The sequence below is a fragment of the Delphinapterus leucas genome, chromosome 10 (assembly GCF_059928025.1).
Source record: "Delphinapterus leucas isolate spDelLeu-1000000601 "Yukka" chromosome 10, BTC_Dleu_Yukka2, whole genome shotgun sequence".
NCBI classification, from domain to species: Eukaryota; Metazoa; Chordata; class Mammalia; order Artiodactyla; family Monodontidae; genus Delphinapterus; species Delphinapterus leucas.
Window position 1 is genome coordinate 57,541,861 of NC_143138.1, and position 27,837 is coordinate 57,569,697.

General features: G+C 40.5%; 1 protein-coding gene and 1 pseudogene across 2 annotated transcripts in view; one reads left to right on the forward strand and one right to left on the reverse strand.

Moving 5' to 3' along the window:
* Window positions 1-793: 793 nt before the first annotated feature.
* Window positions 794-27,837, reverse strand: part of KIF15 (kinesin family member 15) — a 75,481-nt gene continuing 48,437 nt past the window's right edge. Inside the window, exons 17-35 of one of the 2 annotated variants that reach the window (XM_022553825.2) lie at window positions 24,140-24,337; window positions 23,283-23,390; window positions 22,912-23,017; window positions 21,848-22,013; window positions 19,275-19,425; window positions 19,028-19,113; window positions 17,979-18,048; window positions 17,502-17,588; window positions 16,801-16,905; window positions 15,863-15,985; window positions 13,895-14,041; window positions 12,885-12,986; window positions 12,425-12,589; window positions 10,787-10,896; window positions 7,933-8,002; window positions 6,859-6,896; window positions 2,881-3,046; window positions 2,511-2,642; window positions 794-2,178 (exon numbers count right to left, since the gene is read on the reverse strand). In XM_022553825.2, the coding sequence (XP_022409533.2) occupies window positions 2,128-2,178; window positions 2,511-2,642; window positions 2,881-3,046; window positions 6,859-6,896; window positions 7,933-8,002; window positions 10,787-10,896; window positions 12,425-12,589; window positions 12,885-12,986; window positions 13,895-14,041; window positions 15,863-15,985; window positions 16,801-16,905; window positions 17,502-17,588; window positions 17,979-18,048; window positions 19,028-19,113; window positions 19,275-19,425; window positions 21,848-22,013; window positions 22,912-23,017; window positions 23,283-23,390; window positions 24,140-24,337 (2,181 nt within the window). In that variant the 3' untranslated portion in view covers window positions 794-2,127. The remainder of the gene's footprint in view (window positions 2,179-2,510; window positions 2,643-2,880; window positions 3,047-6,858; window positions 6,897-7,932; window positions 8,003-10,786; window positions 10,897-12,424; window positions 12,590-12,884; window positions 12,987-13,894; window positions 14,042-15,862; window positions 15,986-16,800; window positions 16,906-17,501; window positions 17,589-17,978; window positions 18,049-19,027; window positions 19,114-19,274; window positions 19,426-21,847; window positions 22,014-22,911; window positions 23,018-23,282; window positions 23,391-24,139; window positions 24,338-27,837) is intronic. The other variant, XM_089919078.1, reaches the window with a different exon arrangement.
* LOC149748246 (protein LTO1 homolog pseudogene) lies at window positions 25,520-27,310 on the forward strand (annotated as a pseudogene).

The following is a 27,837-nucleotide window of genomic DNA, read 5'->3' on the forward strand; positions in this document are numbered from 1 at the left end:
ACGCTACAGGCCGAGGCCACCTGATATCAATTTCACCCCTAGGTATCTACTCAAGAGATGTGAAACGTTTTCGTAGTAAGACTTACACAGGAGTATTTAGAGCACTGTTATCCATAGTAGCCCAAAATTGCCAACAGTTCAAATTGTAACTGAGCAGGACCCTACAGGGCTTTCCCGGGACAGACCCTTCCTCCACTTCCTCTGCTTTAGCTCCTCTCTAAGCACCTAGATAATAGTATCTGATGGCACATTCCCTGAGTTGTTTTATAGATGCTAAAACCCCCACCGAATGGAAGAAGTTAATTACTTGATGACCCTGAGTGCATAGCTCCCAGACCTACTGGCACCTAAGGACTGATAGTGTTAACCCCTGTGACACTGCCTTGTTACCTCACCATCAACCAGTCAGAGAACTGGGCACGAACTTATCACAAACCCTGAGATGCCTCTCCCACATCTTGCTTTTTTTTTTTTAAAGATTTATTATTTATTTTTGGCTGCACCGGGTCCTAGTTGTATCATGCGGGATCTTTTTTTGCAGCGTGTGGGCTTCTCTCTAGTTGTGGCGTGCCGGTTTTTCTCTCTCTACTTGTGGCATGCAGGCTCCAGAGCACATGGGCTCTGTAGTTTTCAGCACGCAGGCTCTAGTTGAGGTGCGTGACCTCAGTAGTTGTGGTGCACAGGCTTAGCTGCCCCGCGGCATGTGGGATCTTAGTTCCCTGACCAGGGATCGAACCCAGGTCCCCTGCATTGTAAGGCAGATTCTTTACCACTGGACCACCAGGGAAGTACCATCTTGCCTTTAAAAATGCTTTGCTGGACTTCTCTGGTGGTGCAGTGGTTAAGAATCTGCCTGAAAATGCAGGGGACCTGGGTTCGAGCCCTGGTTTGGGAAGATCCCACATGCTGCGGAGCAACTAAGCCCGTGTGCCACAACTACTGAGCCTGCGCTCTAGAGCCCACAAGCCACAACTACTGAGCCCATGAGCCACAACTACTGAAGCCCGTGCACCTAGAGCCTGTGCTCCGCAACAAGAGAAGCCACCGCGATGAGAAGCCCATGCACCACGATGAAGAGTAGCCCCCACTCGCCACAACTAGAGAAAGCCTGCACGCAGCAACGAAGACCCAACACAGCCAAAAATAAATAAATACGTAAATAAATTAATTAATTTAAAAAAATGCTTTGGTGAGGGACTTCCCTGGCCTTCCAGTAGTTAGGACTTGGCTCTTTCACTGTGGTGGCCTGGGTCGGGGAACTAAGATCCCAGATGACACACGGCACAGCCAAAACAAAACAAAAAACCCCCACAAACACAGTGTCAGTAGATTGGCTGCACGAGGGTGAATGGACCCAAGTTTGGTTTGGTAACACAATGCCCAACGAATGGTAAGTAAATAAAATGTGGCATGTCCATACAACGGAATATTACTCTCCATAAGAAAGAATGAAGTGCTGATACACAGAAGTTCCTTGAGGACAGGGTTTCTGTTTGCCTTGTTCACTGATGACCAGTGCCTGGCATATAACAGTTGCTCAATAAGCATATGGTGAATGAACAATATAAATCACCTTATTAAACAATTTATTTTTAAAAGATTTTATTACATTTTGAAAAATGGCCATATTAACAGTCATAAAAATGGCCCATGAGAACACTTCAAGTAGGAATACAAAAATAATCTATATTAACAAGTTTGCTATTCATGCACACTGCACCGTCACTAACCTCACTGTAAGTTTTGGAACCTGCATATTGCTGGAGCTTCTGATGCAAGACTCAAAGGAGATTATGGCAGTACTGAAGGAAAAAAATAATCTGGCCGACATCCACTGTAAAACTGCAGCTACGGGCTTTTATTTTAAAAAGACAAAAGGTTTTCTCAATATTTACAGCTTTGAAACAGTAACCTCTAACTGCAGGCTGCGGGCTGCCACAGGTGTGCACAGGTGCAGAGAGTTCATAAGAAACTTGAGCGTCAGCCCCCCCAACCCCCACATACACAGGTAATGGTCGTGGCTCTTAATTCAGTTCTACTAAGTGCGCAAGGAGAGGTCTTACTTCTATAAGAGGGAAAAAAGTCTCCAAACAAGGTAGGTAGTTGATCAGGATCCTTATGATTCATTCATTTCTTTTCTTTTAAAAATAAATTTTCAGCACGCAACTTTTCTGACTCCTGGTCAGTAATTTTTAAGAAAAGGAAAAGAAAAAAAATTAAGGCTCTAATTCTTGCAGGAAGAGTTATTCTTGGCATTCATTAACTTTAAATTTCAAACTACGACTATAATTTTCTGTTTGTAAACTACTTTAACAGTAAACAAGAATCTCATGTGTATGATAACTGACTGAATTATGCTTACAATAGCAATGGCTGAATTTTTTTTTTTTTAAATTCAGGAGGTTCCCTGAAGAAAGCAGTTAAGTGATTCAATAGTTAAATTAAATTTTAACTAAATCATCATTTAAAAACCAGAATGAGTTTATTCGGCACAATTTTCAGGAGTTTACCTCAGCAAGCCTGATGTTTTCCTTCTTCAGCCGCACAACGTACTGGATCTTCTGATGTAGGTTTTGGTGACCTACCAACTTCCCATTTTCCTCGGCGAGACACTCCACCTGCTTCCTTAACATTTCCATCTCCTGCAGGTAAATCAATCCAGGGAAGGGAAAATGAGCTGCTTTTAATTTTTATTTTAAAATAACATTATTTCGTGCCTTCCAAGAGCACAGGGAGGGAGAGACAGAGCCCAGGTTCCCAGCTTTCGTGACCACACATCTTTGCGAGAACTGGAGCAACTGTAAACCACGGGATGCCCAATCGCAGCCAGGAGACTTATGCTGATCGGCTCTGTTAATAAAAACCAACACACAAATGCACCTGGCACGTTCTCTCCTTTTCTTCATACAATTCTTCCAGCTTTGATCTTAGTTGTTCCTTTTCTTGGAACGCTTTAGACTCCAATATTCTAACTCGTTCAACTTCCTCAGTCATTGTAACGTAGTCGGTCTCTTTGTTCTGAAGGGCACTCTGGAGCTGTTCTAGGCTGTAACAGTAACTATCGCGTTATGGCCTCCCAAAGGCACGTAATTATAAAACAGTACTCAAATCAGACACTTGCCACCCAAGCCCAGAATTTTTATTTGAAAGTATCACTAATATTCAGCCCTCCCCTTTCTGACAGCACAGGAGGACAGCAAGAGGTGCAGATACACTTTTTTTTATGGTTGTTTTACCCAAAACTTTCATTTTGGAAAGCTCCACAAACCGTTTTTTACACAACAAAAATTTAGAATGGAAACTTTTAGATCTAGCCCTCAGAGCAAGCTGTTACTTAAGCATTATTACAGTCTGCATGGTTTATTCAGTGCCCCATATCTTAGAGTAATCATTTCTGGTTTCAAAAACTGGTTCTCAGATGGTGGGACACTAGTCATTTCTTCAAGGATGTGCTATTTAGAATTTATACACTTTATGCAACTATCAATTGAAAATAAACATTAAAAAGAAGGGTTACCCATGGATGGACCTAGAAATTGTCACACTGAGTAAAGTTAAGTCAGACAGAGAAAGACAAATATCACATGGTATCACTTATATGCAGAATCTAAAAAAAAATGATACAAATGAACTTATTTACAAAACAGAAACAGACTCATAGACTTAGATTATGAATTTATGGTTACCAGGGGGAAAGGGAGGTGGGGAGGGATAGTTAGGGAGTTTGGGATTGACATGTATACACTGCTATATTTAAAACAGTGTTGGATAACCAACAAGGACCTACTGTATAGCACAGGGAACTCTGCTCAATACTATGTAACAACCTAAAGGGGAAAAGAATTTGAAAAAGAATAGATACATGTATATGTATAACTTAACCACTTTGCTGTACACCTGAAACTAAGACAACATTGTTAATCAGCTATACTCCAATATAAAATGTTAAAAAAAAGAATAGTGTTCAAAAGGGGGAAAAAAAAAGGGTTACCAAACAATTATATAGAATTTCACAAAACTAACTGAATCCTATAAGCTTCCCAAAGAAACAAATGCTTTTTATTTATTTTACAATGCATATGGAATAGAAAGCTGATGATTTAAGTGATGTAATACACAGAATTAAAAATACCACTTAAGGCCAAACAATTTCTAGGGCGGTGTTTTCAGACTACATTCTGTGGAACCTCAGGAGGACAGTGTGGGAGTGAGGGCACTGATGTTCTCCCAATTCATCTGGAGCTGTTCTGCATTTGTCTTATGTGCTTTGCTTTCGTTTCATGAAAAGGCTTTGTGGCATGGCAGACGCTGCAGCTGCCTACCCAACAGCCAATCCCTTGCTTTTTATAAAAACTCAGTTTATTCAGAGGACAAGAAAGGGAGAGGAGAAGCACACCCAGTTCCCAAAGATTAGTAAATAATAACTGGTCTGAGCTAAAACCATGGTTATCTCTACCCCACTGCCAGATACTGGTTTTCTCAGGTTGCCCTGCAGGCATGCTAATTCTGGATAAGGAGACACAATGAATCTTGAGGGTTTCTGGGAGTTTTTTTCCCTGAAAACAGAAAGTCCTTTTGAACCCACAACACTGCAAGCTGTGATCCTGCTTATGTTGTTTGGAGCTGCAGCAGCCATCTTGTAGTCAATAGGTCACAAGCAAGAGTACCAAATGCAGAAGAATGGGAAGGGTCTGGATCAGTGATGGCATCACTGAGTCAATGCACCTCCAGACCTCTTGTTATGTGAAATTAAACATCTGCCTACACCACTGTTGGCTTGGTATTCAGTTCTTTGTAGCTTTTTAAAAGCATTGTCACATACACATGTGGATAACGCAATGTTTAAAATTGTTGCTGTAGGCTGGGACTGATAAAACCATGTGTGCCATTTTCTGGAGGTTGCTTCACTTGCCACTGTGTGGGCTCCTGTAGTCCCAGGGACACTGTAGCACTGGTTACTAGATCATGAAGTAAATTATGTATCAGCTTAGATAGCTTTTATTCTTTTTGCTAGAAGGTCTCAAATGGGTATTATCTATACTTCTACAAACTATACAGGTGGATTCTCATAGATCCTGTAAGTGATCCAGATTTCTGTCCCAGCCCTACAGCTAACTGGCAAGGAGCCAGTGCCCAAACTGCTCAAGTGCAGATGAAAGTGTTGAACAAAGTTCTGTTCCACACCTATACTCTATTAAGTATATGATTCTATGATGCAAATGACTCAATAACTGAGTAACAAATCTTTCACAAGTTGGGTGGTCTTTGTCAGCTGGTCATTAAAAGGATTTTTTTTTTTTTTTTGGCCACACCATGCAGCATGTGGGATCTTAGTTCCCTGACCAGGGATCGAACCCATGTCCCCTGCAGTGGAAGCACAGAGTCTTAACCACTGGACCACCAGGGAAGTCCCTAAAAATAATTTTTGATGACATATCACTATGTAACTTCTGGCATATTAACCTGGATAGAGTTCAAATAATTGAAGGACAACATTCTAACAAAACTCCTTCCATTGTTATTTACTTAGTATGTGAATAAGATTTCTCAGCCTTTATATCTATAAAAACAAAAAAGTAGGAACAGAATTGATAGTGAATACTGTATGATTCCAGAATTAAGTGCAACAGAATGAGCTAATTAGAGAAAAAGCATTAAGATAAAATGCATTGAGAGATGCATTTCCAATAAAATTTTACTTGTATAATAATTATTCATAAAAATTTACCATAAATTCAGGATACTTTAATAACTGTAATGAAAACTCAATCCAGAAAAAATATAACACTTAGAGCCATATGAATATAATAAATTTTTACAAATTACTTGTAATTTGCATACATATTTTCATTGCTGAGTTATGATAGGGCAGTCAACAAAAAATTTTCCAAACAATATATTAAATTAGGATATAATTCTGCATGGGTATAGAATGGAAACTTAATTTCAAAGGAAAAAGGAACAGTGTAAAATTTTAGACTTACGAATTTCTTCAAGTATTTTTTAAATGGGTAGAAAGTACCAAATCAGTTGGATAACTTTTAAAAGAACACCACAAAAGCTTTATTTCTAAATGTCACTATTTTCAGTATGTCAAAACTTCTATCCTTTGCAATAATTTAAACTTACAATGAAAATTTTAGACATAGTCAACTCCAAAAATGTACAAGAGGGCATATGGTGTTTCAAAATTCTTCTAGGAGGTAAAACAAGTGAAAATGTTTGAGAATCGCTGTTCCTGATCAGATCTATTCTATTCAGAGAGGAAAATATCTTTCTAACGTTTTATCACTTTGTTAATACCAACCAGTTTACTTATTTTGAACTTGATAGAAAATACAGTGTATCTTGTTTATCGAAGAATGAGGCAGTTTATAAGATTACATAAATTAAAATATAAGAACTATATGAATAAAATAAAATCATGTCCATAGAAAACATATAAAGAGACACAAGGTCAAGACCAGAAGAATTCATAGTATTGATCTATGGGTCTGAGAGGGCCTCAAGGTTTTAAATTAGAGGAAACCAGAAGTGAGAAAGAAACCTGGTCGGTTATATAGTTCTCATTGTCCATGAGGAGAAAACCCATCAATTCCCCCAGGGAAGCTAAGGTTTTCCTGGCACTTATTTCTTTAAGTTTGTTTTTGGAATGGCTTCATGTGAGGAACCCCTTTAGCAAGTGCTATTTAAGAAAAGAATTTTGTAAATATCTATTATGTTCACATACTACTGCAGAAAGGAAAGAATTTACTTACCTTGTGGATATTATAAGCATTTCTTCCTTTAGAGGAATACTGGTTGGTGTTAATAAAGAAACGATCAACAAGAACTTGAATTACAAAAGAGTGTACTTACTCTGCTTTCATTTTTAGCATTTCTTCAACCAATTTATTCTATAAGAAGATTAAAGAAAGAGGAAGAAAAAATGACTTAAGTTCTTAACATTGCTAAACAAAAGACTGAAAGTAATCAGTCTGCTCTCCCTAATGGTAATAAAACCAATTAAAGCAAATTCCTTTACAATACATGCATCTCAATGTTCACAATGGCACTATTTACAACAGCCAAGACATGGAAGCAACCTAAATGTCTATGAACAGATGAATGGATAAAGAAGATGTGGTACATATGGACAATGGAGTATTACTCAGCTATAAAAAAGAATGAAATAATGCCATTTGCAGCAACATGGATGGACCTAGAGATTATCATGTTAAGTAAGTCAGAGAAACATCATATGGTATCACTTATAGGTAGAATCTAAAAATAGATACAAATGAGCTTATTTACGAAACAGAAACAGACTCACAGACATAGAAAACAAACTTACAGTTACCAAAGGGGAAAGGGGGAGAGGGATAAATTTGGAGTTTGGGATTAGCAGATACAAACTACTATACATAAAGTAGATAAACAACAAGGTCCTACTGTATAGTACAGGGAACTATATTCAATATCCTATAATAAAACATAATGGAAAAGAATATGAAAAAGAATACACATATAGGTATAACAATCATTTTGCTGTACATCAGAAACTAACACAATATTGTAAATCAACTATACCTCAATTAAAAAAAAAAAAAGGGACATCCTTTTCCACAATCCCAGCTACACACACATAAAGGGGGTACCTATTTACAACCGTTCATGTATTGTGCCCTTTAAGGCCTCAAATAGGCACTCGATACTTGCTTCTAAATGGAGAATTCTGTGTGAGCAGTAGGCTTACCGTCTAGGCATGAAGACTAATTCACTCTTAATTCTCAACTATAGCTGAATACTGATGGTAAATATCAAACTTAACAGGAATACAAAAAAGACAAAATTTCAATAATAAAATGGTTTCTAAAATATATAACCATAAATGCTAACTATAAAAGCATTTTTCACACAAGAAAAAAACTACTATGTAAAAAAAATTCATACTTTAGCAAGTCTTTCTTTGATTTCTTCTTGTTCATTCTTCAGCTGCTGCGTGTCTGAATGATTCTGTTCACTGCGTTAGATTAGGAAGGGAGGATGGGAAAAGCGTCAAATATATTCAAGTATCGATTTTGTATCTATTACATGCAGCAATGCCAAGATGTGCAAAGAAGAGCTAATTCTATGGTGATTAGGTCAAGTTAGCAGAGTCAATAAGCGTGATCAACACATGAGGATGAAATAAGGTACATCCCCAGCATTCGGGATTCCTTCCATACAAAAGTGAGATGAGCAAAGCTGGGAAATCTAATTACAGGGTTTGGTTGAGAATAAAGTATTAACTTAGAGCGGTACCATCTGAAGATCATATGTGAACAAAATGGGGCTGAAAGGACAGTCCAGGTGCCTGGCATGAATGTGATTGGTTGGGTCGGGATGGTGGGGAAACACAGGACACACATGGGGGCAGTGAGGGCCCCTCACACTGGCCTGTCCCGTGGAGCCTCTGATGCCCCCTCTTTGCTTTGGATTTCAGGTCTGGGACTGCTGTAGCCCTTTTTATTTATTATTTTTGGCCACGATAGGCGGCGTGCGGAATCTTAGTTCCCCAACCAGGGATCAAACCCGTGCCCCCGGTCACCAGGGAATTCCTTGCATTGGATATCATAGTCAGCTGGAGATTTTCTGATGCCACTCGGGCTTCCCATACATGCTGACACCAAGAAGGGGATTCTCTGAGCACCAGACATAAATCCCGTCATGGAAAAGAAACACTCCTCTGTACAAAGAAAATTACATTCTGGACTATACATCAGTATCATGTGAATTTGATTAATGTGAGGCCATCTCTGTGAGCCTGACCAGGTTGGATAATAAATTGAGTTTCTGTGGGCAGCGCCTGGATCAGGAGACAACCCCCTAGGAGAACCGGCCTGAAGGCCTCTGGCTTCTCTAGAAATCTCTCTCTCACTGGTGAGTAAAGGATCATTCCTTGAAGGAAAACAGAAGCTACATTAGTTTCTTCCACTTAATGAATCTGACAGCCTAGATTAAAATGGTAGTGAGGAAAACACCCCAAAACATTAGGGCAGATGTGTTTTCTGTTGTCTAATCTGGGGGGGGTGGGTAACTTTTTCTGTCAAGAACCAGACATAGGTTTTGGGAGCCATAAAGTCTCCGGCACAGCTATGCAACTGGGCTGCTGTAATGCAAAGGCAGCCACTGTGATATTTATATGAAAGAACCGGACTGCTCCAATGAAACTTCAGTTACCAAACAGGCTGACCCCTGGGCTATAATTTTCTTCTATTCTAATCTTTCATGAAGAAGGTTCTGTATGGCTCCTCACAAATGGGACATAAGGCTATGAAATAAAGTATTTTAAATTGTGGTTTTATACATGATCTGGTAACGTTCTAAGTTCCACGCTCAAACTAACTCTTGATAAAAGGTACAATGCTTTTCTTTAATATGCCTGGACATGGAGGTGGAGCATATGGAAACTAGGTGAGCAGACTGTGGACTACCTGCATCAAAATCACCCAGAAGGGGAAGTGAAATCCCTACAAGAGGATGCTTAATAAAATGAGCACCTCCTATGCTCACTAAAACTTGAAAAGAACCATTTAGGGGAATTCCCTGGCAGTCCAGTTGTTAGGACTCGGAGCTTTCACTGCCGAGCGCTCGAGTTCAGTCCTTGGTCAGGGAACTAAGATCCCCCTGCACCCCACCACCCAGCAAAGAAACATTTAGGAATAGGTTGTTAGCACTGCCACCATCACCAACCTCAAATATCCATTGTCTCACTTAGGTTTGGACAGTGCACGTCAGGGCTGCTTCTGGACAGGGATGGGGAGCGTCGGGAGTGGGAAGCGCCTGTTAAGATCTTCTGACAACAGCAGCAGAAGCAGACACCCCTAACCTGGGATGCTGAATTCACAAAGGGCTTCCATCCCCAATACAGACCCCCTTTGACAAACCTCAACTTCCTGCATAGTCTCATAGACCACCCTCATCTCCAGCCCTCACTCAGGGGTGGGATCACAAATCTACTGTGTCTACTTAACAGCCACCATTTGTTGAGTGGCTCCCCTCTCCTAAGCACTGTAACGAGCACTTCACACACGCTATCTTTGGTCTTTAAAACACCTTGTATAAGAGGTGTCATCTCCCTCACTTTATTGCTAAGGAAACTGAGGCACTAAGAGGTTTAAAGATGTGTCCAAAGTCACACAACTTTCAAGTGTCAGAGACACGATATAACCTGGGTGCGGTTGCCCTTGACAAGAGGCTGTGCCGTTATCAGATACAACTAGAAGACTGAGTTGAGGCCAAAACACACACCACACACACACACACACACAAACACACACAAACATCCATATCCACACCCACCCCCCCCCCACACACACACAGAGACCTAACAGAACGCCCTCCTGTACAGCTTCTCCTAGGAACGTGCCCTTCCCCAGAAGCCAAGAAGCAAAACCAAGAAAATTCTCCCTTTTTCTGCTGGCAGAACCTTGAGCCTTGTCTTGTTGACATATTTGCTCCCGCCTCACCCCTTTCAAATACAAGTAGACAGTTTGGTTCAAGTATTTCACGTGTTTGAAATTCATTTCAATAGCTCTATAGCAAAACAAAAGTTAACAGAGTGGGCAAGATGGTGATGACCTTATTTTCCCTCTCTGGTAAAACAACCCCCTCATCAGACCTGACTGAGAAGCAACCCCTGGAGCGGCTCCTGGATCAGCAAGAAACATCACACACGCTGTGAAACCTATGCTGACCTCATTCACTCAACTATCCCCAGGCAGGCCAAGATTTAGCTCACAGACTGCTCGTGGCTTTTTCTCACCTGTTGTCCTTTTGTCTTTTAATATCATCCAGCTGACCTTGCAGGAGCCAGTTCTTCTCTCTTAACTGCTCAGCTTCCAGGCGTAGGTTTTCCATTTCACACAACTGCTCCTAATAACATCAAATCAGGTCTTTTCAGAAAACACCTTATAGTAGGCATCATTTTGCTCCCCAGGCCGTGATAAGACAGGTATTCCTCTTTTAAGCTCCCTCCACACACTGAACACTGCTCTGGGTATCACTGGAGAAAAAGTAGACTATGAGAAGCTCTCAGGGGCTCCGAATGTGATTAATTTTCATACCCCCATTGTCTTAAACATAGTCTCTTATCAATATCACATAATTTGGACTTCCCTGGCAGTCCAGCGGTTAAGACTCTGCACTTCCACTGCAGGGGGCATGGGTTCGATCCCTGGTTGGGGAACTAGGATCCCATATGCCAGGCGGCACGGCCAAAAAAACCCCCAAACAAACCTTAATTCATTAAAATTCCTTTATGAGAAAAGATGAACAAAAGCATCTACTACTTTGGTAAATGTTCTATTTGATTCTATTTATTAGATTCTAATTTTTAAAAATTGATGTGCCACAGTCTCAAAATACTTAACTGGATTCTGACTTGAAAATCATGAGCATAACCACCCAGAGGAAATAAATACTCGTCTGCAAGGAGTGAACTTTTTGATTTACTTCTGCTTATCTATTGTTTGATTTCTTTTAACCTGATCCAATTTCTTCTAAGTACCAAGATCATGCCACGTTCCTGAGACAGCAGCATACTGAGAGCCGCCCTGAATGAAAAAGCCAGGAATGATCCCCTCTATGAGAAACAAAGTTTAAGAGTGACGCTGTCTTCCTACACAGTAGGCTAATTTTGTTCCTAAACAAAAACTCACTGCAGAGCCGTGAGGTCACAGACTATCTTCTATGGGGCATCGCATCCTCCCTACACACCCTTCTGCGCCCACGCTACACCTACCCAGGCACTTCTCCACGCACTTCCCACCCCTAACACCACCCTAAATATACTCTCCCACACACAAAAACCATACCCCCCCAGTACGGGGCGAAAAACACTAGAAGGAAGTTTAAAGAAATGGCAAACAAGAGAAACAGACAAAAGCAAATCTCTCTAACATATAAAGAATGCTTGTACCTCATTAAGAACAAGTCCAACAACAGAAGAATGGGTGAAGGATATAGTTCATAGACACAAAAAACCAAAAGATGCTCAATCTGACTCCTAATAAGAAAAATACAAATTTAAAAACACAATGAGATAACGTGCTTCAGCTATTAAACTGGCAAAAAGCTGAAAGTTGGACAGCACTGACATGAGTAGTTAGTGCCGCCTGTGTGGCAGGACACCATGGCATGAAAACCAAATGGGGCAGGGAGACAACGCTTACGTGCCTGGTTATAGGTGTTGTGAAAAGTTCTCAGAAGATAAATAAGAAACTAGCTACACCTGAAGCCTCCAGGGACAGCAAACTAGGCAGCTTGGAGTCAGGGGTGAGAGGAAGACTTTTCTCCATCTACCCTGGAGTTCTGTCCCTTTTGAATTTTGGATCCTCAGTCACCACGAAAGATACTGCTTATTTTGAAACATTAAATTCATTGAAAAAAATTTCCCAGTTACCTTTATTCTGAGGATTTCAGCATTTTTGACTTCTCTGTCTTCATTTAGCTTTGTTATAAGGTGTTGCAAAGAAATCTTGGAGGCTCTCCCATCTTCTATCTCTTGTTCTTGCGTTTCCAGGAGTTTCGCCAAATGTGTTTGAAAGTGTGGTGGTGTTTTAGGGCTCTAAAATAAAATCAAATTTCATCCAAATACCTGATTAAGTGGTTATAAAGATTTCATTGTAAATATACTTGCCAAGCACGTAGAAAATACACAGGCCACGTATATAGCTCGCTATTCTAATTCTTGTCCAAGTAAAACAAATAAAACACTGGTACCTTTTTATCAAAAAAAGCAGAAAAGCTGTTAGTGAAAATCTTTTTCTGTAAAGACAAAGCTAGTCTTAGCAATTTCCAACTTGCATCGCTCACAAAATTGCTTATTCCTCCTGAAATGCACTCTTTCTTATGAAAAGTACCTGGGGATACTTGGCAGCAGAATCCATCACATGCTCTAGTTGCCTCATTTTGAAGTTATATTCATTCTTCTTCTGTTCTACTTCCTCTTTCTTTTGGTTTAGCTGGGAAAATTGAACAGATATAAGATTACAAGTTAGAAAATAATACAGGTACATGGTCCAATTAGAACAGACAATCCTCCCAAGGCATGCAGAAATGGACTTCTTCCATTATTTTTTCAGGGCTTGATTGATAACTTGACATTTCTCTCACAAATTTATTTACACTTTAAAAGAAACTTCTTTTTTAAGCTTCACAGGTAATCAAAGGGTCATCTGAGGAAAGTTACAAAATATATTATAAAACTACACTAGCCAAAAAAGAGGACAAAAGTCAGCTATGGGACTTCCCTCGTGGCGCAGTGGTTAAGAATCCGCCTGCCAATGCAGGGTACACGGGTTCAAGTCCTGGTCCAGGAAGATCCCACGTGCCACGGAGCAACTAAGCCTGTGCACCACAACTACTGAGGCTGCACTCTAGGGCCTGCAAGCCACAACTATTGAGCCCGCATGCCCTAGAGCCCACGTGCCGCAACTACTGTGCCCACATGCTTCAACTACTGAAGCCCAAGCTCTTAGAGCCTGTGCTCCGCAACGAAGAGTAGCCCCCACTCGCCGCAACTAGAGAAGCCCATGAGCAGCAACAAAGTCCCAATGCAGCCAAAGATAAAAATTAAAATTAAAAAAAAACAAAGTCAGGCATAACCTTTGCCACAGTGGTTAGAACTTGCTGGCACGTGTCAAGGGCAGAGGGTGGGCAGGAGGACAGCCACCAAGTCTGAACATACAGAAGCAACCAGGTTGTTAAGAGTCGACAGCGCTGCTGCCCCACTACCTACTCACCCTGCTAGCCCACCTTTCTGAATGTAGAGAATTAGCCGAGGCAGGGACCTCATGAGCTCAACCGCCACACAGTCCTGCTCCCCCAACCCCCAAAGCCCATCCTGAGCGACGATCACCCTGCATCTCACCTCATGCTGAAGCTCCTGGATGAGGGCGTCCTTCCTGGTCAGCTCCTCCTGGGCCGACTGCAGAAGCCCCGAGTGCTTTTTCGAGGCCTCGGTGAGCATGTTCAGCTGCTCAGTGGCGTGAGCCAGGTCCTCACAGAGCATGTCCCTCTGTTAGGGGACAATCCCCCCAGGGGAAGACTCTCTTTAATTGTGGTGCTCCAATATCGATTTGAAAATCATTACTATGTATGATTTTTAAAACGTTAAGAAAGTTTTAAGTGAGAATCTTTTTTTTTTTTTGCTTGTATGCTAATCCATTCCAAGACAAACCAAGCAGTTAATACTTAAGTCATGAGGTCCAGAGACAGATACTACAGTAAATTCATATAAGTATCCCAGTTGAGGTCTAACTGCCCTCTGCTCCCCTCTCCCCTCAACCCCAGGTAACCTCTTACAGCTGATCTCTCCTTCCTTGGGAGGACTCCAGGCATGGGTCTCTAGTTTACCTGTTCTCTCGCCAATAGATTCTAGTCCATTATACACGGGAAGGTAAACAGTTGTAAGGATGAGTACCCCTCAGCTAATTGGGGAGGGGCTGGCCAGTTCACCAGACTGTGATACAGTGTCATAGGCCGTCAAATTTTCAGGGGAGTAGCTTGATGGAAAGTGGCAGAGAGAATTAGAAGTCCTATAGGTTGCATACATAATTCCTATGTACACAGTGTATGTAATCTCTACCAAATTAGAGCAGAATCTATTCCCCCTAACTTTCCAAATGTGCATGTATATGTGCACAGATATATATAATAGTGTACATTACATACACATTAAACATACAGTATTATATATGTCATAGATACAATATGTGTATTGCACACATGTACCTGATAGATCACAAACATCTCCACATATACTTACTCTTTTATTATATCATTTTCATTGAGTGGGCTCTATTTCATCTTATGGATGCACCACCATTTAACCCCTTCACTAAATGTTTCAGTTGATTTGAATTTTTCACTATTATATGCATCTAATTCTCATATCTAGATTATTGTTGGGTTGCTCAAAAAGCCAACCACCTCAAGTCAGTCACACCCAACTGTTCCCCTTTATGAGGATGCTCCACAAACATTCACAGGTGCCAGGCTTCCCTCCCTAGCAAAGTCTTATACTAATACTATCTTCTCCGGGAAGCTCTTTGGAATTCTCCAGGCATAACTGCTCCTCTCCCTCCCTTTTCTGTGCTCCCAAGTCATTTGTTACATCATAATACATCTACCTCTTAAGCTAGATTGCATGCCTCAAGGTAAGTAACTGTGTTTCAATCGTTCTTCCATTCCCAAATGACAAACAGGTACAGGTTGTACGGCAGATGGGTTCAATAAATATTTGTTGAATTTGTTTCACGGATAGCAAGAAAACTATTTCTAAAGCAGGTTCAGAGCAGTATACACAGTGGGTTACCATCTGTGTGAAAAAAGGAAAACTCAAGGTATATAGCATTAGCCAAAAATATCTCTGGAAGGATATACAAGAGGGAATGTATATTGCTTTATATATTTTGAATTTTGAACCACACGACAGTACTGCTTAATTTTTTAAAAGATACATTTACATCAACAACAAGATAATTAAAACTTATTTTAGCTAAAACACAAGAAGCAATTTTGTGGTTAACCAGCCCTTTCTTTGCTCCCTGCTGCTACCACTGCATCCAAGTAAATGCAGTTTCCACTCTGCTTCCTTTTCAGAAGAGGGTGAGTTACAGGAGCTTAGCATGGTGTTAGCACAAATGAATGAAAATAAATCAACTAAACAAAATATAACAATCTTAGTATTATCTATCAATTGCCTAACTACCTTAGGGAAAGTGGCTCAAATTATGACTTACTCCTTTTTAAAAGTCTTCTATTTATTCATTAATAACACACAGAAACATACTGACAAGTAATAAACCAAAAAGGGTGATGATGTGTTAACATCTACCTCTATGTCCTCGGAGAGTATTCTCAGTCTAAGGGATTCTTTCAGATCCAGAATGTCCACTTCCTGTCTCTTAATCAATGCTTTGCTCTCTTCTTTGTCAACCAGAGCAGAATTATATTTGCCCTACAGAAAAGAAAATGATGATACAAGATCTGTCTGCTTTATTATCAGTTTATTTTTAGATTATAATAACTGAAGAATGAGTCTGAGTTCCAAGGTGATGACCAGATCAACACAAATAAATTCAATAACCACTTGTTGAATGAAGGAGTGGAAGAGCTAATGGATGAATGGCAAGAAGAAGTGGAAAAGTCCCACAGGTATCAGTGAAAAAACATCTGGTTTTGTCATCTTTATCAGAAATCAGTGGAGTGCAGCAAGCTCCCTTTGGAGCACAGGAGTGAGGAACATTAACAAAAAACTACCTTGACCCAAGGGACGGAGGAAGCATTCACCATTTATATGCAGGAAGAGTAAGTAGTTACTTTAGGAAATGATAAAGTCCAATAATGGGGAAACAAACTCACTTTCTAAATCACTGATGTCTGAACTTAACTAAAATGTGCTATTTTTTTTCTTGAAGCAATTAAGGAACACCACATTTCCTTAACCATCAGAGGCAACAGCCAGTCTGTTTCTGATCTGATTTGGATCAGCAATTCCCAAATGTGCACAGAGAGCACTGTTCCCAGGTCAGTGAGGCCTGAGAAATGCTGCAGCCAACTCTGCCTTCCCGAGATGCACACAGCACACAGGTCAGCATATTAAAGGCCCTGCGGGTTCTGCAGATACCCAAGCCTGCTGAGCTTTCACTACTACATATTTTCAAACGTGGGTGACCACAGAACCCTTTTTTCTGTGGGGCATTGGTTAACCACTTGAGTCTGTGAACTGTGCCTCGTGCTCAAATTTCATATCTTGTTGGAGACAGAACTTACATTGATGTCCTTCAGTTCTTGCCTCAGGGTGTCTATGATTTCTGTTTTCTCAGAGACTGAGGTTCTTAGCTCCTGGATCTGGCTCATGAGGTCAGCTACAACTTCCTGGCAAGGACAGAAACAATATCTTCATACCCAATGACAGCAAGGAGATCTTTTTTTAATGATAAATCATTTATCTTTCCAAATGACAATAGAAGTCAATTTTATTTTAGCAAAATACCATGTGTCACATTACATTATTAATGTTACCAATTTATATTTTATTGGTTTTCTAATATTTTAATCATTTGCTTTGGTTTCATGAATGAATAAGAGCTAGACATATAAGGAATGTACACCTAATTTTATGTTCAGACATACATATTAATGTTTATTATTCTAGTTAAAGCCAACACCAGGGATTTGAGAATTTGTATCGTGACACTCACAATCAATGAGAAAAGGTCGCACTGACGGCATCCTAGTTAAAGGGGGCAGGGATGTGTTTTAGAAACACTGCCATCAAGAGTGATAGAACAGTTTGGGTTGAAGTTATGAGGAAAATTAACTTAAAGACTTCATTCTCTAGCAACCGTGGAAGATGAGCAAGGCCTAAGTGCATACAGAAATGCTAGCTAACCCTGGGAGCAGGAGACTGGAATGTGAAGGCAGCGTTTATAAGGAAAATGCAGGGGGCTATAGCCTCAACCTCTACCCACCTTGTCAGCATCTCTAGACTTCTCCAGAGAACTGATTACTTTTTCGGTAGCACACAAGCTCTCTTCTAGTTTCTGTACTTTTGCCATCTATGGGGAAAAATCAATATTTTTAGAAAAAGAATTAAATCACAAAGTTAACCACACACATGTATTTTAAAAAGCATAAAAGGAGTTGAAATCTGCTTTTCATATTAAACAGTGTATACTAAGGAGTAATATTTGAAAATAAAAAGTTGGGTTAAACGAGAATGATTTTGTGGTCTCTATCAGGAAACCACCAACAAATTATGATTATAGCCATCTGGGAGTTAGAAAAACAAGAGTTGAAAATAATACAACCAACCAAAAATTCCATCTTTTTATTATAAATTTTCAACATCTGAAAGCTGAAACAGTTTTTATAACAAATCTCTTTGGACATCAGGAATAAAAGTTATAAACCTCAAATTTCAGAGTGAGAGTATAGCACATTTTTACCTGCTGCTCACACTTGGCCATCTCCTTCTGTTTCTCCTGACGTACAGCTTCAAGAACTTCTAAGATTTCTCTGGAAAAGAAGAACTATCTTTTACTCATGACTCATTCAATGGAAACAGGAACTGAGTCCATTCGTACAGAAGAGATTCAATGCAATGCAACTGAACTTTATTAGACACATGCTTGGTGTTAGGAATTGTATTCCAGTAGGATCAGAAATTTGAACCAGTTTCTTCAACAGTTATTTAACAAAAACCCAGTTTTGTGCCAGGACAGTTTATTTTTCTCCAGAGTACTTAGGACTCTCTAACATAATATATACTATTTACTTATTACCCACCTCTCTGTGCTACAATGTGAACCTCAAAAGGACAGGGCTATTTTGTTCACTGTCTTACCTCTAAATGTCCTGGCATTTACCAGAACAGTGCCTGGCTTGCTGGATATCGCTAAGCGTTTGAATGAGCGACTAAATGTTAACTGTCTTTCCCAATTAGATGGAGTCACCAGTATATAGCAGGGACTAGAAGAGAATCTGTCTCATGGTAAGAACTCTACAAGTATCTGCTGAATACACTAATACAAATTCTTCTTATTAGAGTAATAATCCTCCTGTTGGCTGGAACGAAGAGACTGAGAGAGATCACCAAGGAAAAGAATTTGGAGAGAGGAAAAGAAAGACAATGGTGTTCATATAAGGGACCAGAAGAAAAAAAAGAGCAGAGAAATCAAATAGTAGAGATAGAAATAAATCAGTCCCCACCTTTCAATAATAAATACTGTGATTTATTTACAGAAGGTCCCGAGTTCTGATCACCACCAACTGCTATTCATTTAAAAAGTACTGTAGCTAGTTATTAAATGTTTTGAAAAATTAAGTTTCTCTACATAGCCATTTATACAAAAAAATTTGATATTCCTTTTGGAATGCTTTAAAAAAAACTTAACAGCCTATTAGCAATTAAAAAAAAAAAAGAAAACCCGCAACATAAAGAATGTGGTAGTAAATGATATTCTAGTCAACTACGGAAAAGATAAATAGCACTCACTTAGAACTGTTTTCTTTATCTTCTTCAAATTGTAATAATAATTTGTTATTGCGTTCTTTCTCTGCCTCAAAAAGCTCCATCAAATTCTAAAAGACAATGTTATATTAGATTTTAAGGTGCAGTCAACAAACACATGGAGTACCTTCTTCGTGGCAGGCACAATGGGCCAGTACAGAAGTTAGGAAGAGGTCAAACTGTCACACATCCAGAACAAGTTCATCAATAACCAATATCCTTCTTAACTTACATTCAGATCAGATTTCAGAGTCTCATTTTCTTTTTTGCAGTTTTGGAGGTTTTTTGAAAGTTGGTCAATTTCAAACTTCATTACTTCTTGTAAGTTGTCATAGGAATCCTGTAGGCAGGTTTTGCTCTCAAGAAGCTTTTCATTTTCTAATCTTTAACAGGAAAACATTTTTACAAATGTAAATATAGACATTAAATGTAGTTCTGCTAGTCAGATTTATCTGCAGTTCACTTTATCCCATCTACAGGCCATTTCCAACTTACAGAAGGCTTGACTGATGTAAAGCTCCTCACGGACTTCTGTGAAATGGTCATTATGATGTGATGCACGAATATTAGTGTGATGGGGATGGAAAAGACAGGTTGGGCATGTTAGCCCGCAGTCATTTACTTCTTCATTCTTTCTCCCATGATTTCAACCAGACATGCTTAATTGATTGGCAATTCTGGGTGATGAGACTCATTTAGGGGGTTCCAGACCTAACCCTCATGTAAACTAAAGACTGCGCATTGATTTAATTTTGCTGATAGCTGAACTCTATAGACTCAACACCTCTTCTCCCGACTCTAGGAGGGTTCTTCAAGATGGCAAATATGGCTTTGATCTGAGCAAGAGAATAAACTCCTTTAGGACAGAACTATCTTTTAAGTCACATGATTATTACTTACTGCTTTTTAGGTTTTCACCCTCTTATTCTACTTAGCAACATACTGTGACATGCCCAAACAGAGTTCATCCAAAACCTGGTAAACATGACCTCTGGACCACCCAAAACAGATGTCCCAGCTTGTACACAGAGGCCTGTGAGACCTGGATCTATCTGGCTTCACTAACTCCATGCAGAGCAGAAGGGGCAAATTACGAAGTAAGATAAATCAGTTGCTAAAGATAGATATACAGACAATACATGGTAGGGAGGGAGAACATATGATTTACGATACAAACTGTATATAGAAAGCAGGCAAAATAATTCAAGAAATACACGGCGGTTGGGTGGTTTCACTTAGAGGTCTTAACCTTTGAGAGTCATGACAGTTTAAGCAACCCAGTAAGTGATATACTCAATGTACGTCATGTTGAGTGCAAAAAAAATCACACAAAATTAGTTTACGACAGAGCCAAGATAAGATTTAGTGATTCGGATGTTAAAAACTAATACCAGGTGTAAGGAAAAACAACAGTGCACCTGTGATGATAAACAGCCATTGACCAGCAGTCTTGGTGCTGGGGAAATGGTGCTGGGGAGTGCAGGCTGTGCTGACTTAGCACAGGCCCCTCTCTAAAGGATGGCTGCCATACAAGAATGTGGGCCCAGTGCCACCAACTTGTCGGATTTTTAAGAGGATGCTGAAATATGGATCTTTATAAGAAAGTTCTCAATTTTAAAAATTTTATGCTAAATTGTTTTCAAAAACCATACTGGGAAGGCCCAACAAAAACATGTCTATGGAGACATGCAGACCTCAAGTTTTCTTCCTCTATTTTTAATTCCTTGTTGCATATTCAAAAAACACTCAAGGCTTACAGGTTTTAGTCTTCGCAATGTCTATAAGAACTAAATTCAAGGTTGTCTATTAGCAGCTTTTCTAGAGTAAGCAGTCACACTCATATCACACTCACAGTATCACAATCAAAATGTCCATTATTAAATTATTGCCATAGACTTGGGAAATAGCATCAAAACCACAAGATGGTTTTAAGTTACGTTTTACAAAAGGTTGAAATTAGTGAGGAAAAAAACCAAACAATTTACATCTTAGATTACTTTGTTTCAAGATTACCAGCACTTGACTAACTAGCCAGCCTCTGGAGTTACTGTGGACAATGGTGGCAACTACAGATTTGGTCTACCTTGTACTGTCCCTTCTAGTAAGAGCACACCTTTCCCGCTGGAGAGGAAACAGACACATCACCTCTGTTGGGCCAACACTTGGCAAGTGATTGATCCAAAAGTAAGCAGATGACTCAAGCAAGAACAATACCAGTTTTCTCTGGGATTGATATACGGCAATGGGGAGAGAGAATTTCTTCGCAGGGATTGTTATGTCAGGAGACAGAAGATGGAGCTGTCTGAGGCAATCTGTTCCCCGCCACATAGAGCAAGGTCCTCAACAGTAGAAGAGAATAAGGGCAATACACAGAGGGAAGAAGAGCAGAGAGAAAGGGAGGGAGGGAGTGAAAGAGGAAGTGAGGGAGAGAAGCTGGGGGGGATGGGGGGATGGGGATGCACACTGACAATATTGTTTGAGATTCAATCTAGTTTGTCCGTGAAACCAAAATCACCTCTGGGGCTTCCCAATGTCGTGAGCCAATAAACTACCTTTTTTTTTTTTTTTTTGTTAAACGGGGGCACAGTGCGGCTTGCCGGATTTTAGTTCCCTGACCAGGGATCAAACCCAGGCCCTCGGCAATGAAAGCACAGAGTCCTAACCACTGGACAGCCAGGGAATTTCCAATAAATTACCTCTTAGTTTTTTAAACTAGTTTGAGTTGGGTTTATAGCACTTGTACTTCAAGTAGTCCTGGGTTACAGGCCAATCAGGCAACTTGAAACAGTAACAGAACAACTCTACCTGACATTATCTAGTTGAAGCTGTACGTGCATGTGTCTTTCAGAAAGGCTGTTGAGTTCTTTCTCCTGACTCTCTCTGAATGAACTATATTCCAGTTTCACCGAAGACAGCTCCTTGTCTGCAGAATGAAGAACTACTCGCAGGTCATGTACCTCACTTTTCAAAACTAAAACAAACAAACAAACACATAATAACTCTTAACAGACTTTTCTTTACATGTATGTTTTACAAAGGAGGCAAATAAATTTGATAGGTACCCTTCCCACAATCAGCAAAAACAAGTTGAAGAGACCATTTTAAGTGTAAAAATTTTGAACAACTAAATGGGAGGTATCTAGGAGCACTGAGATTTCTATTTTCTTCCTCTCCCTTGCTCATGGCTTTTGGTATATTTCTACCAAAAAAAAAAAGTTAACACCTGTCCCTCACATGTAGGTCATTTGATTTTTCTACATTTCTCCTGCAGAATGTGCATCAAAACTCTTCAAATAAGAAAAAAAGACAAGAGATTTAACGTATTTTAAGTGACCTAATCTTACTTATTGAAAACCCTTGGAGATGCACCAGAACTTTCCAAAATAGGTTAAACACTCTGGTCTTCTAAGGAAACTCCAACTGGAATTAAAATTAGGTTACTTTTTAGATCAAAGAAAAGGAAACGGCTGTCTTTTTTGCCTTAGCTTTATCATAAGCTATTGCAAATACTCTGATGAAAGAAGAAACTGAAAAAACTGGGAATTAAATGATATTCCCACATCTATGAATATATACAAATATATTTTACGCTTTTTTCGTCACTAGTAAAACGTTCATCTTACGAATTCAAGACACTTCGTTTTCAAAGCAGTATTAAAACTTTAAGCAAACATTTGTATCATTTGTTTGAGAGCAGTCCTGGAAAAAATGACCCTTTATAATATATTGCTATTACTCATCTGGTCTAATTTAAAACAAACAAACAGAGACAGCCAACCAAAAACACAGGGACAACATTTTATCCATATGAGTAAAAAGATACTGAGTTACAGTATTCAGATTAGGAAGCTTCCAGTGTTCAGACTCACAGTCATTCTTGGTCTGAGTGTCTTGAAGCTGCTTTTCAAGGACATTCAACTGAGAGAGATACCCTTGCTGCTGTTTGGTCCAATCAGTTCTTTCCGATGAGAAAAGCTTTGGGAAAGAGATAAATTTACTGGAAAAAAAATACTGGCATGCTAAGACACACTCCAAATCATCACCTTGTTTCTGTTTTTAAAATCTAGTCTTAAATTCAGACTAGGGGTATGTGTCTCATTATAGTAGGTGAAGTAACAAAATAGAGAATACAACTCAAATAAACCTTGACCAAGGCTTCATAAAGTCATTTCCTTCCTGGGATGCTCTTACTTTGAGGATATGTTTCATATATTTTCTGAGGCAATGCTCACGGTCTCACCTCCTGCATTTGAGTAGAATGATGTTCCAGTTTGTCAATGTGCTGCTGAAGCTTTAGGTTTTTATGCTCTTCTTCATCCAACTTGACTTGAAGGGCACACATTTGTTCCTGCAACACAAGAACTTCAGTGGTCAAAAATTCTTTTAATGGACATCTTAAACATTCCATAATTTCTTCTGCATTAAAAATACAAAACTCAAAACCTCATATGGACAAAGGTATCAAAGGCCAGTTTGGAGCCAGAAAACCATTTCAAAAGACTACACTAATGATTTCTCATGTTTCAGAATTATACTTGTGGCCCATCAAAGTGGATAATTTCAAACACAAAGGAAAGAAGTAATAAAAATTAAAATCATAGATTAAATCGTAGAGCCATCTTGAGACTTCTAAGAAACTTTCTCAGGCCTATATGAAGTGACTTTCACCAGAAAGGCCTCCATACCTGTGGAAGGGCAAAATTTTGGAATTTGGGGTGACGTGGCTCCCTGTAAGTTTTACTAGACAGTAGATAAACTTCTTAAAAGAAAAAACAAATCACTGAATTCTGAGATAAACAAACTTCACATGTTATTTCAAATATACCAAAAGCTGTCTAAAATTTGATCACAAGATTCTTTCAACTATTTAATCTTCTTTAGCAGATACAACACTGCCCTGTAAACCAGTTCTGGAACTAGAAGCTAGTAGCAAACTGGTCTTTTTACACACGAGAGAACCGAAGCTCAAGGAAAGTGGAAACTGACTTGCTAAATACTGCAAAGCAGATTAAAAGAACAAGAGCAGGCTGATTTCTAACCCAGGCATTTTTACACACTCATCCTTAAAAATATACGATTTTAATACTAAACAGGTACCTGCACCATTCTGTGCTCTTCAGAAATGGCTTCAAAAGCTTGTTCACTAATCTCAGGTGGCAAGGGCTCATTTAAGATATCTTTATCCAATCTGCTAGAATTCTGAGTGTGTGCAGAGCCAAAGCTCTCCAGTTCAGGGCTTAATTTTGGTACTGATCGAGACCAAAGTTGATAAGCCTTGGTTGGTGTCGTTATGATCTGCAGCAAAAAATTATTAGGAAAACAACATTAGCACACATGAAAATAGCATATTTATAATTGTGTGAACAGAGAGGATAAAATTAAAATTCTGTTCATCAAGAGAAAAGAAAAGGTATCCTTGGGACTTTCCTGGTGGTCCAGTGGCTAAGACTCCGTGCTCCCAATGCATGGGGCCCAGGTTCAATCCCTGGTCAGAGAACTAGATCCCACATGCCACAACTAAGAGTTCACATGCCGCAACTAAAGATCCCACATGCTGCAGCTAAGACCTGGAGCAGCCAAATAAGCAAATATTTAAGGAAAAAAAAGAAAAGAAAAGGTATCCTTGAGAGGCTGCATAGAAATGCCCTTGTGGAAACAAACCTATCAGTTCAAAGCAGTCTCAAGCAAAAATTGCTGTAAGATTTTTAAAAATGAAACTTGATAAGTCGACTCTAAACTGTATACAAAAAAAAAAAAAAGTGCAAGAAGAGACAAAAAGACAACAAATTAGGAAGTGTATGGTCACTAAAACAATGCATTATTAGCATATGTATAATCAAACAGAACACTGGAAGAAAATAAAAAGTCCAGAATTAGAATAATTTATATGTGGAAAGTCCAAATTAATGAGAAAAACATGGTCTATTTTATTTTATTATTTTTAAAAATATCTTAATTGGAGTATAATTGCTTTACAATGGTGTGTTAGTTTCTGCTTTATAACAAAGTGAATCAGCTGTACATATACATATGTCCCCTATCTCCTCCTCTTGCGTCTCCCTCCCTCCCACCCTCCCTATCCCACCCCTCTAGGTGGTCACAAAGCACCAAGCTGATCTCCCTGTGCTATGCGGCTGCTTCCCACTAGCTATCTATTTTACATTTGGTAGCATATGTAAGTACACGCCACTCTCTCATTTCGTCCCAGCTTACCCTCCCCACTCCCCGTGTCCTCAAGTCCATTCTCTACGTCTGCGTCTTTATTCCTGTCCTGCCCCTCCCTAGGTTCTTCAGAACCATTTTTTTTTAGATTCCATATATAAAACATGGTCTATTTTTTTAAAAAGGTAAACCTGCATGTCATGCCATTTAAAAATAAAATAGCAGACACATTAAAAATCTCAATGTAAAAAGAAAATTATAAAAGTAGTAAAAGAGGCATCCGTGCCCGAGGCTCTGCGGGTCTGTGGCCGCAGAACAGGGCGGCCGAGTCCGAGGGGCGGGGCGGCTACCGCCACGGCTGGGAGTCAGGACATGTTCGATGCCATCGTGATGGCGGATGAGAGGTTTCACAGGGAAGGGTATCAGGAAGGCTATGAATAAGGAAGTAGTTTGGGTATGACTGAAGGAAGACAGTATAACACGTTACATGGAGCTAAAATCAGATCTGAGATCAGGTGCTACCAAGGTTTTGCTTTTGCTTGGAGATGTCTCCTGCACGGTTCCGCCATTGAGAAAGACAGCAAAAAGATGAAGGTCTTAGAATCACTGATTGGAATGATTCAGAAACTCCCTTATGGTGACCCTACTTATGATAAACTTCACGAAGACTTAGACAAAATTAGAGGGAAATTTAAGCAGCCTTGTTCATTACTAAACGTTCAGCCCGACTTTAAAATTAGTGCAGAAAGTTCTGGACTTTCATTTTGAGGATGACAGAGGAACGAAGACAAAACATCAAGGAACAGATGTTTGTATGTTAAGTGTTTAAAAATGTGATTAAAGGCAAAACAATGATGAGGGATTCAGCGTTGCAGGGAGAGTTCCAGCTTGGCCGGTGCCTTCCCCTGAGGTCTGCCTGCATCGCCTCAGTGCCCCCCACGGGGCCCCTCCACACAAGCCCGTCCTTTGTTGGGCCCTGTCTGCTCTGCAGTCTGAACGCGGCCCTGGCAGAGCCCTCGCGGGGCTGCTCTTCTCTGGTCCAGGGTCCAGGCCGCTGGCTCACGGGTTCTCGCCACCTGGCAGGCCTGGCTGGATCTAGATTCGGGTTGGCTCTGGATAGGATAAACCTTCCCTTTATCCCCCAGGCTTTGGTCAGCGCTCAGAGGGACAGTTTTAAAAAAAGTGAGAGCCACAGGGTTGACACGAAGCAGGTTAATGAGAAGGAGTGATGGGTACTGTGACATTTATTTACCCTTGAGATGTGCCAGTGCTGTGACCTGCTTCTCCTGTTTTATTTAATCCCTTCAGGAGCCCATGAGGTGGGCATTATTCCCATTTTATAGATGAGGAAACCAAGGCCCAACAGACTGCCTGGTCCAAGGGCAGCAGGCGGTAGAGTTGGGACTCCAACCCCGTCACCCAGCTCTCTCCCCCGTCTCCTGGTGCCCGCTCTGGACCGTGCAGTCGCACCCACAGGCTCAGGGTCCTTGCCCGCAGGTCCCCGCTGTGCCCTGGGGAGCCCTGGAGCATCCCCTGTGGCCATGGACGTGGGTGTCTGGCTGAGAGGAGGAGAGGCCAGCCCTGTCCTCAGGGAGCTGGGACATGCTCTTCCTGTGTCCCCTGGTGGGTGGGGCTCTGCAGCATCAAAAATGGTCACTGTTCTATGTGCAGAAACTTTGGGGCCTTACTGCAGCCTTCCTTTTATTGCGAGTTCTTCTGTCTTCTGCCCAGACTTAAAAGGCATCGTCTGTATGCGGTGAGGTCCAGGCAGGCCAGTCCCCCCTGAGATGCGTGGCTCCCGGGCATTTCTCTGCACATGACGGCCCGTGTCCAGGCCCCTCGGGCACCCCGGCCTGAGGCCTCTCCCCACCCGCTTCTGGCCCAGGGAGCAGATCTGGAAGCCATGAGTGAGATTAGCACAGGGGTAGCCGTGAATCCGCTCCAGATTTTAAAATCATTCCAGAGCATATGGGTAAATTGTGCTCCCCTGGAAGCTGCTGGGGGGAGTCCCTGCGGGGCCTGGGACGCTGGCCCTCACCGTGTGCCAAGGAGGGAGAAACAGCTTCTAGATGTTGGAAAACAAGACTCCGGCTTTATCCTGCTCGGCTGTCTTACATGTGTCTTGCTGTTTGTTCCTGGCCTGCAGCCCCACCTCAGTTCTGCAGAGGCCGGGGCTGGGCGCACAGCCTCAGATGTGCCGTAGTCACAGACACCAGCAGCGCTTATCTCTGGCTGGTGGAATGGAGGGGCTTTTGTTGTCGTTTTCCTGGGTGGATTTTTGTGTTTCCTAAACTATCTGTTTGCATAATGTATTATTTTTATAATTAGAGAAAAAAATAAACAGCATATTTTAAAGCAAAAAAATAAGATAAAATAAAATAAAAGTAGTAAAAGAAAGTAGAATATACCGATGCTCTTGAGATTGTCTAGGCCTTTAAAAATGTATTTAAAAAGTCACAAAGGGGGAATTCCCTGGCAGGCAAGTGGTCAGGACTTGGCACTTTCACTGCTGGGGCCCGGGTTCGATCTCTGGTCAGGGAACTAAGATTCAGCAAGCCACTCGGCACGGCCAAAAAAAGAAAGTCGCAAAGATAAAAGATCAATAAACCTGGCTATATCAAAATTTTAAAACT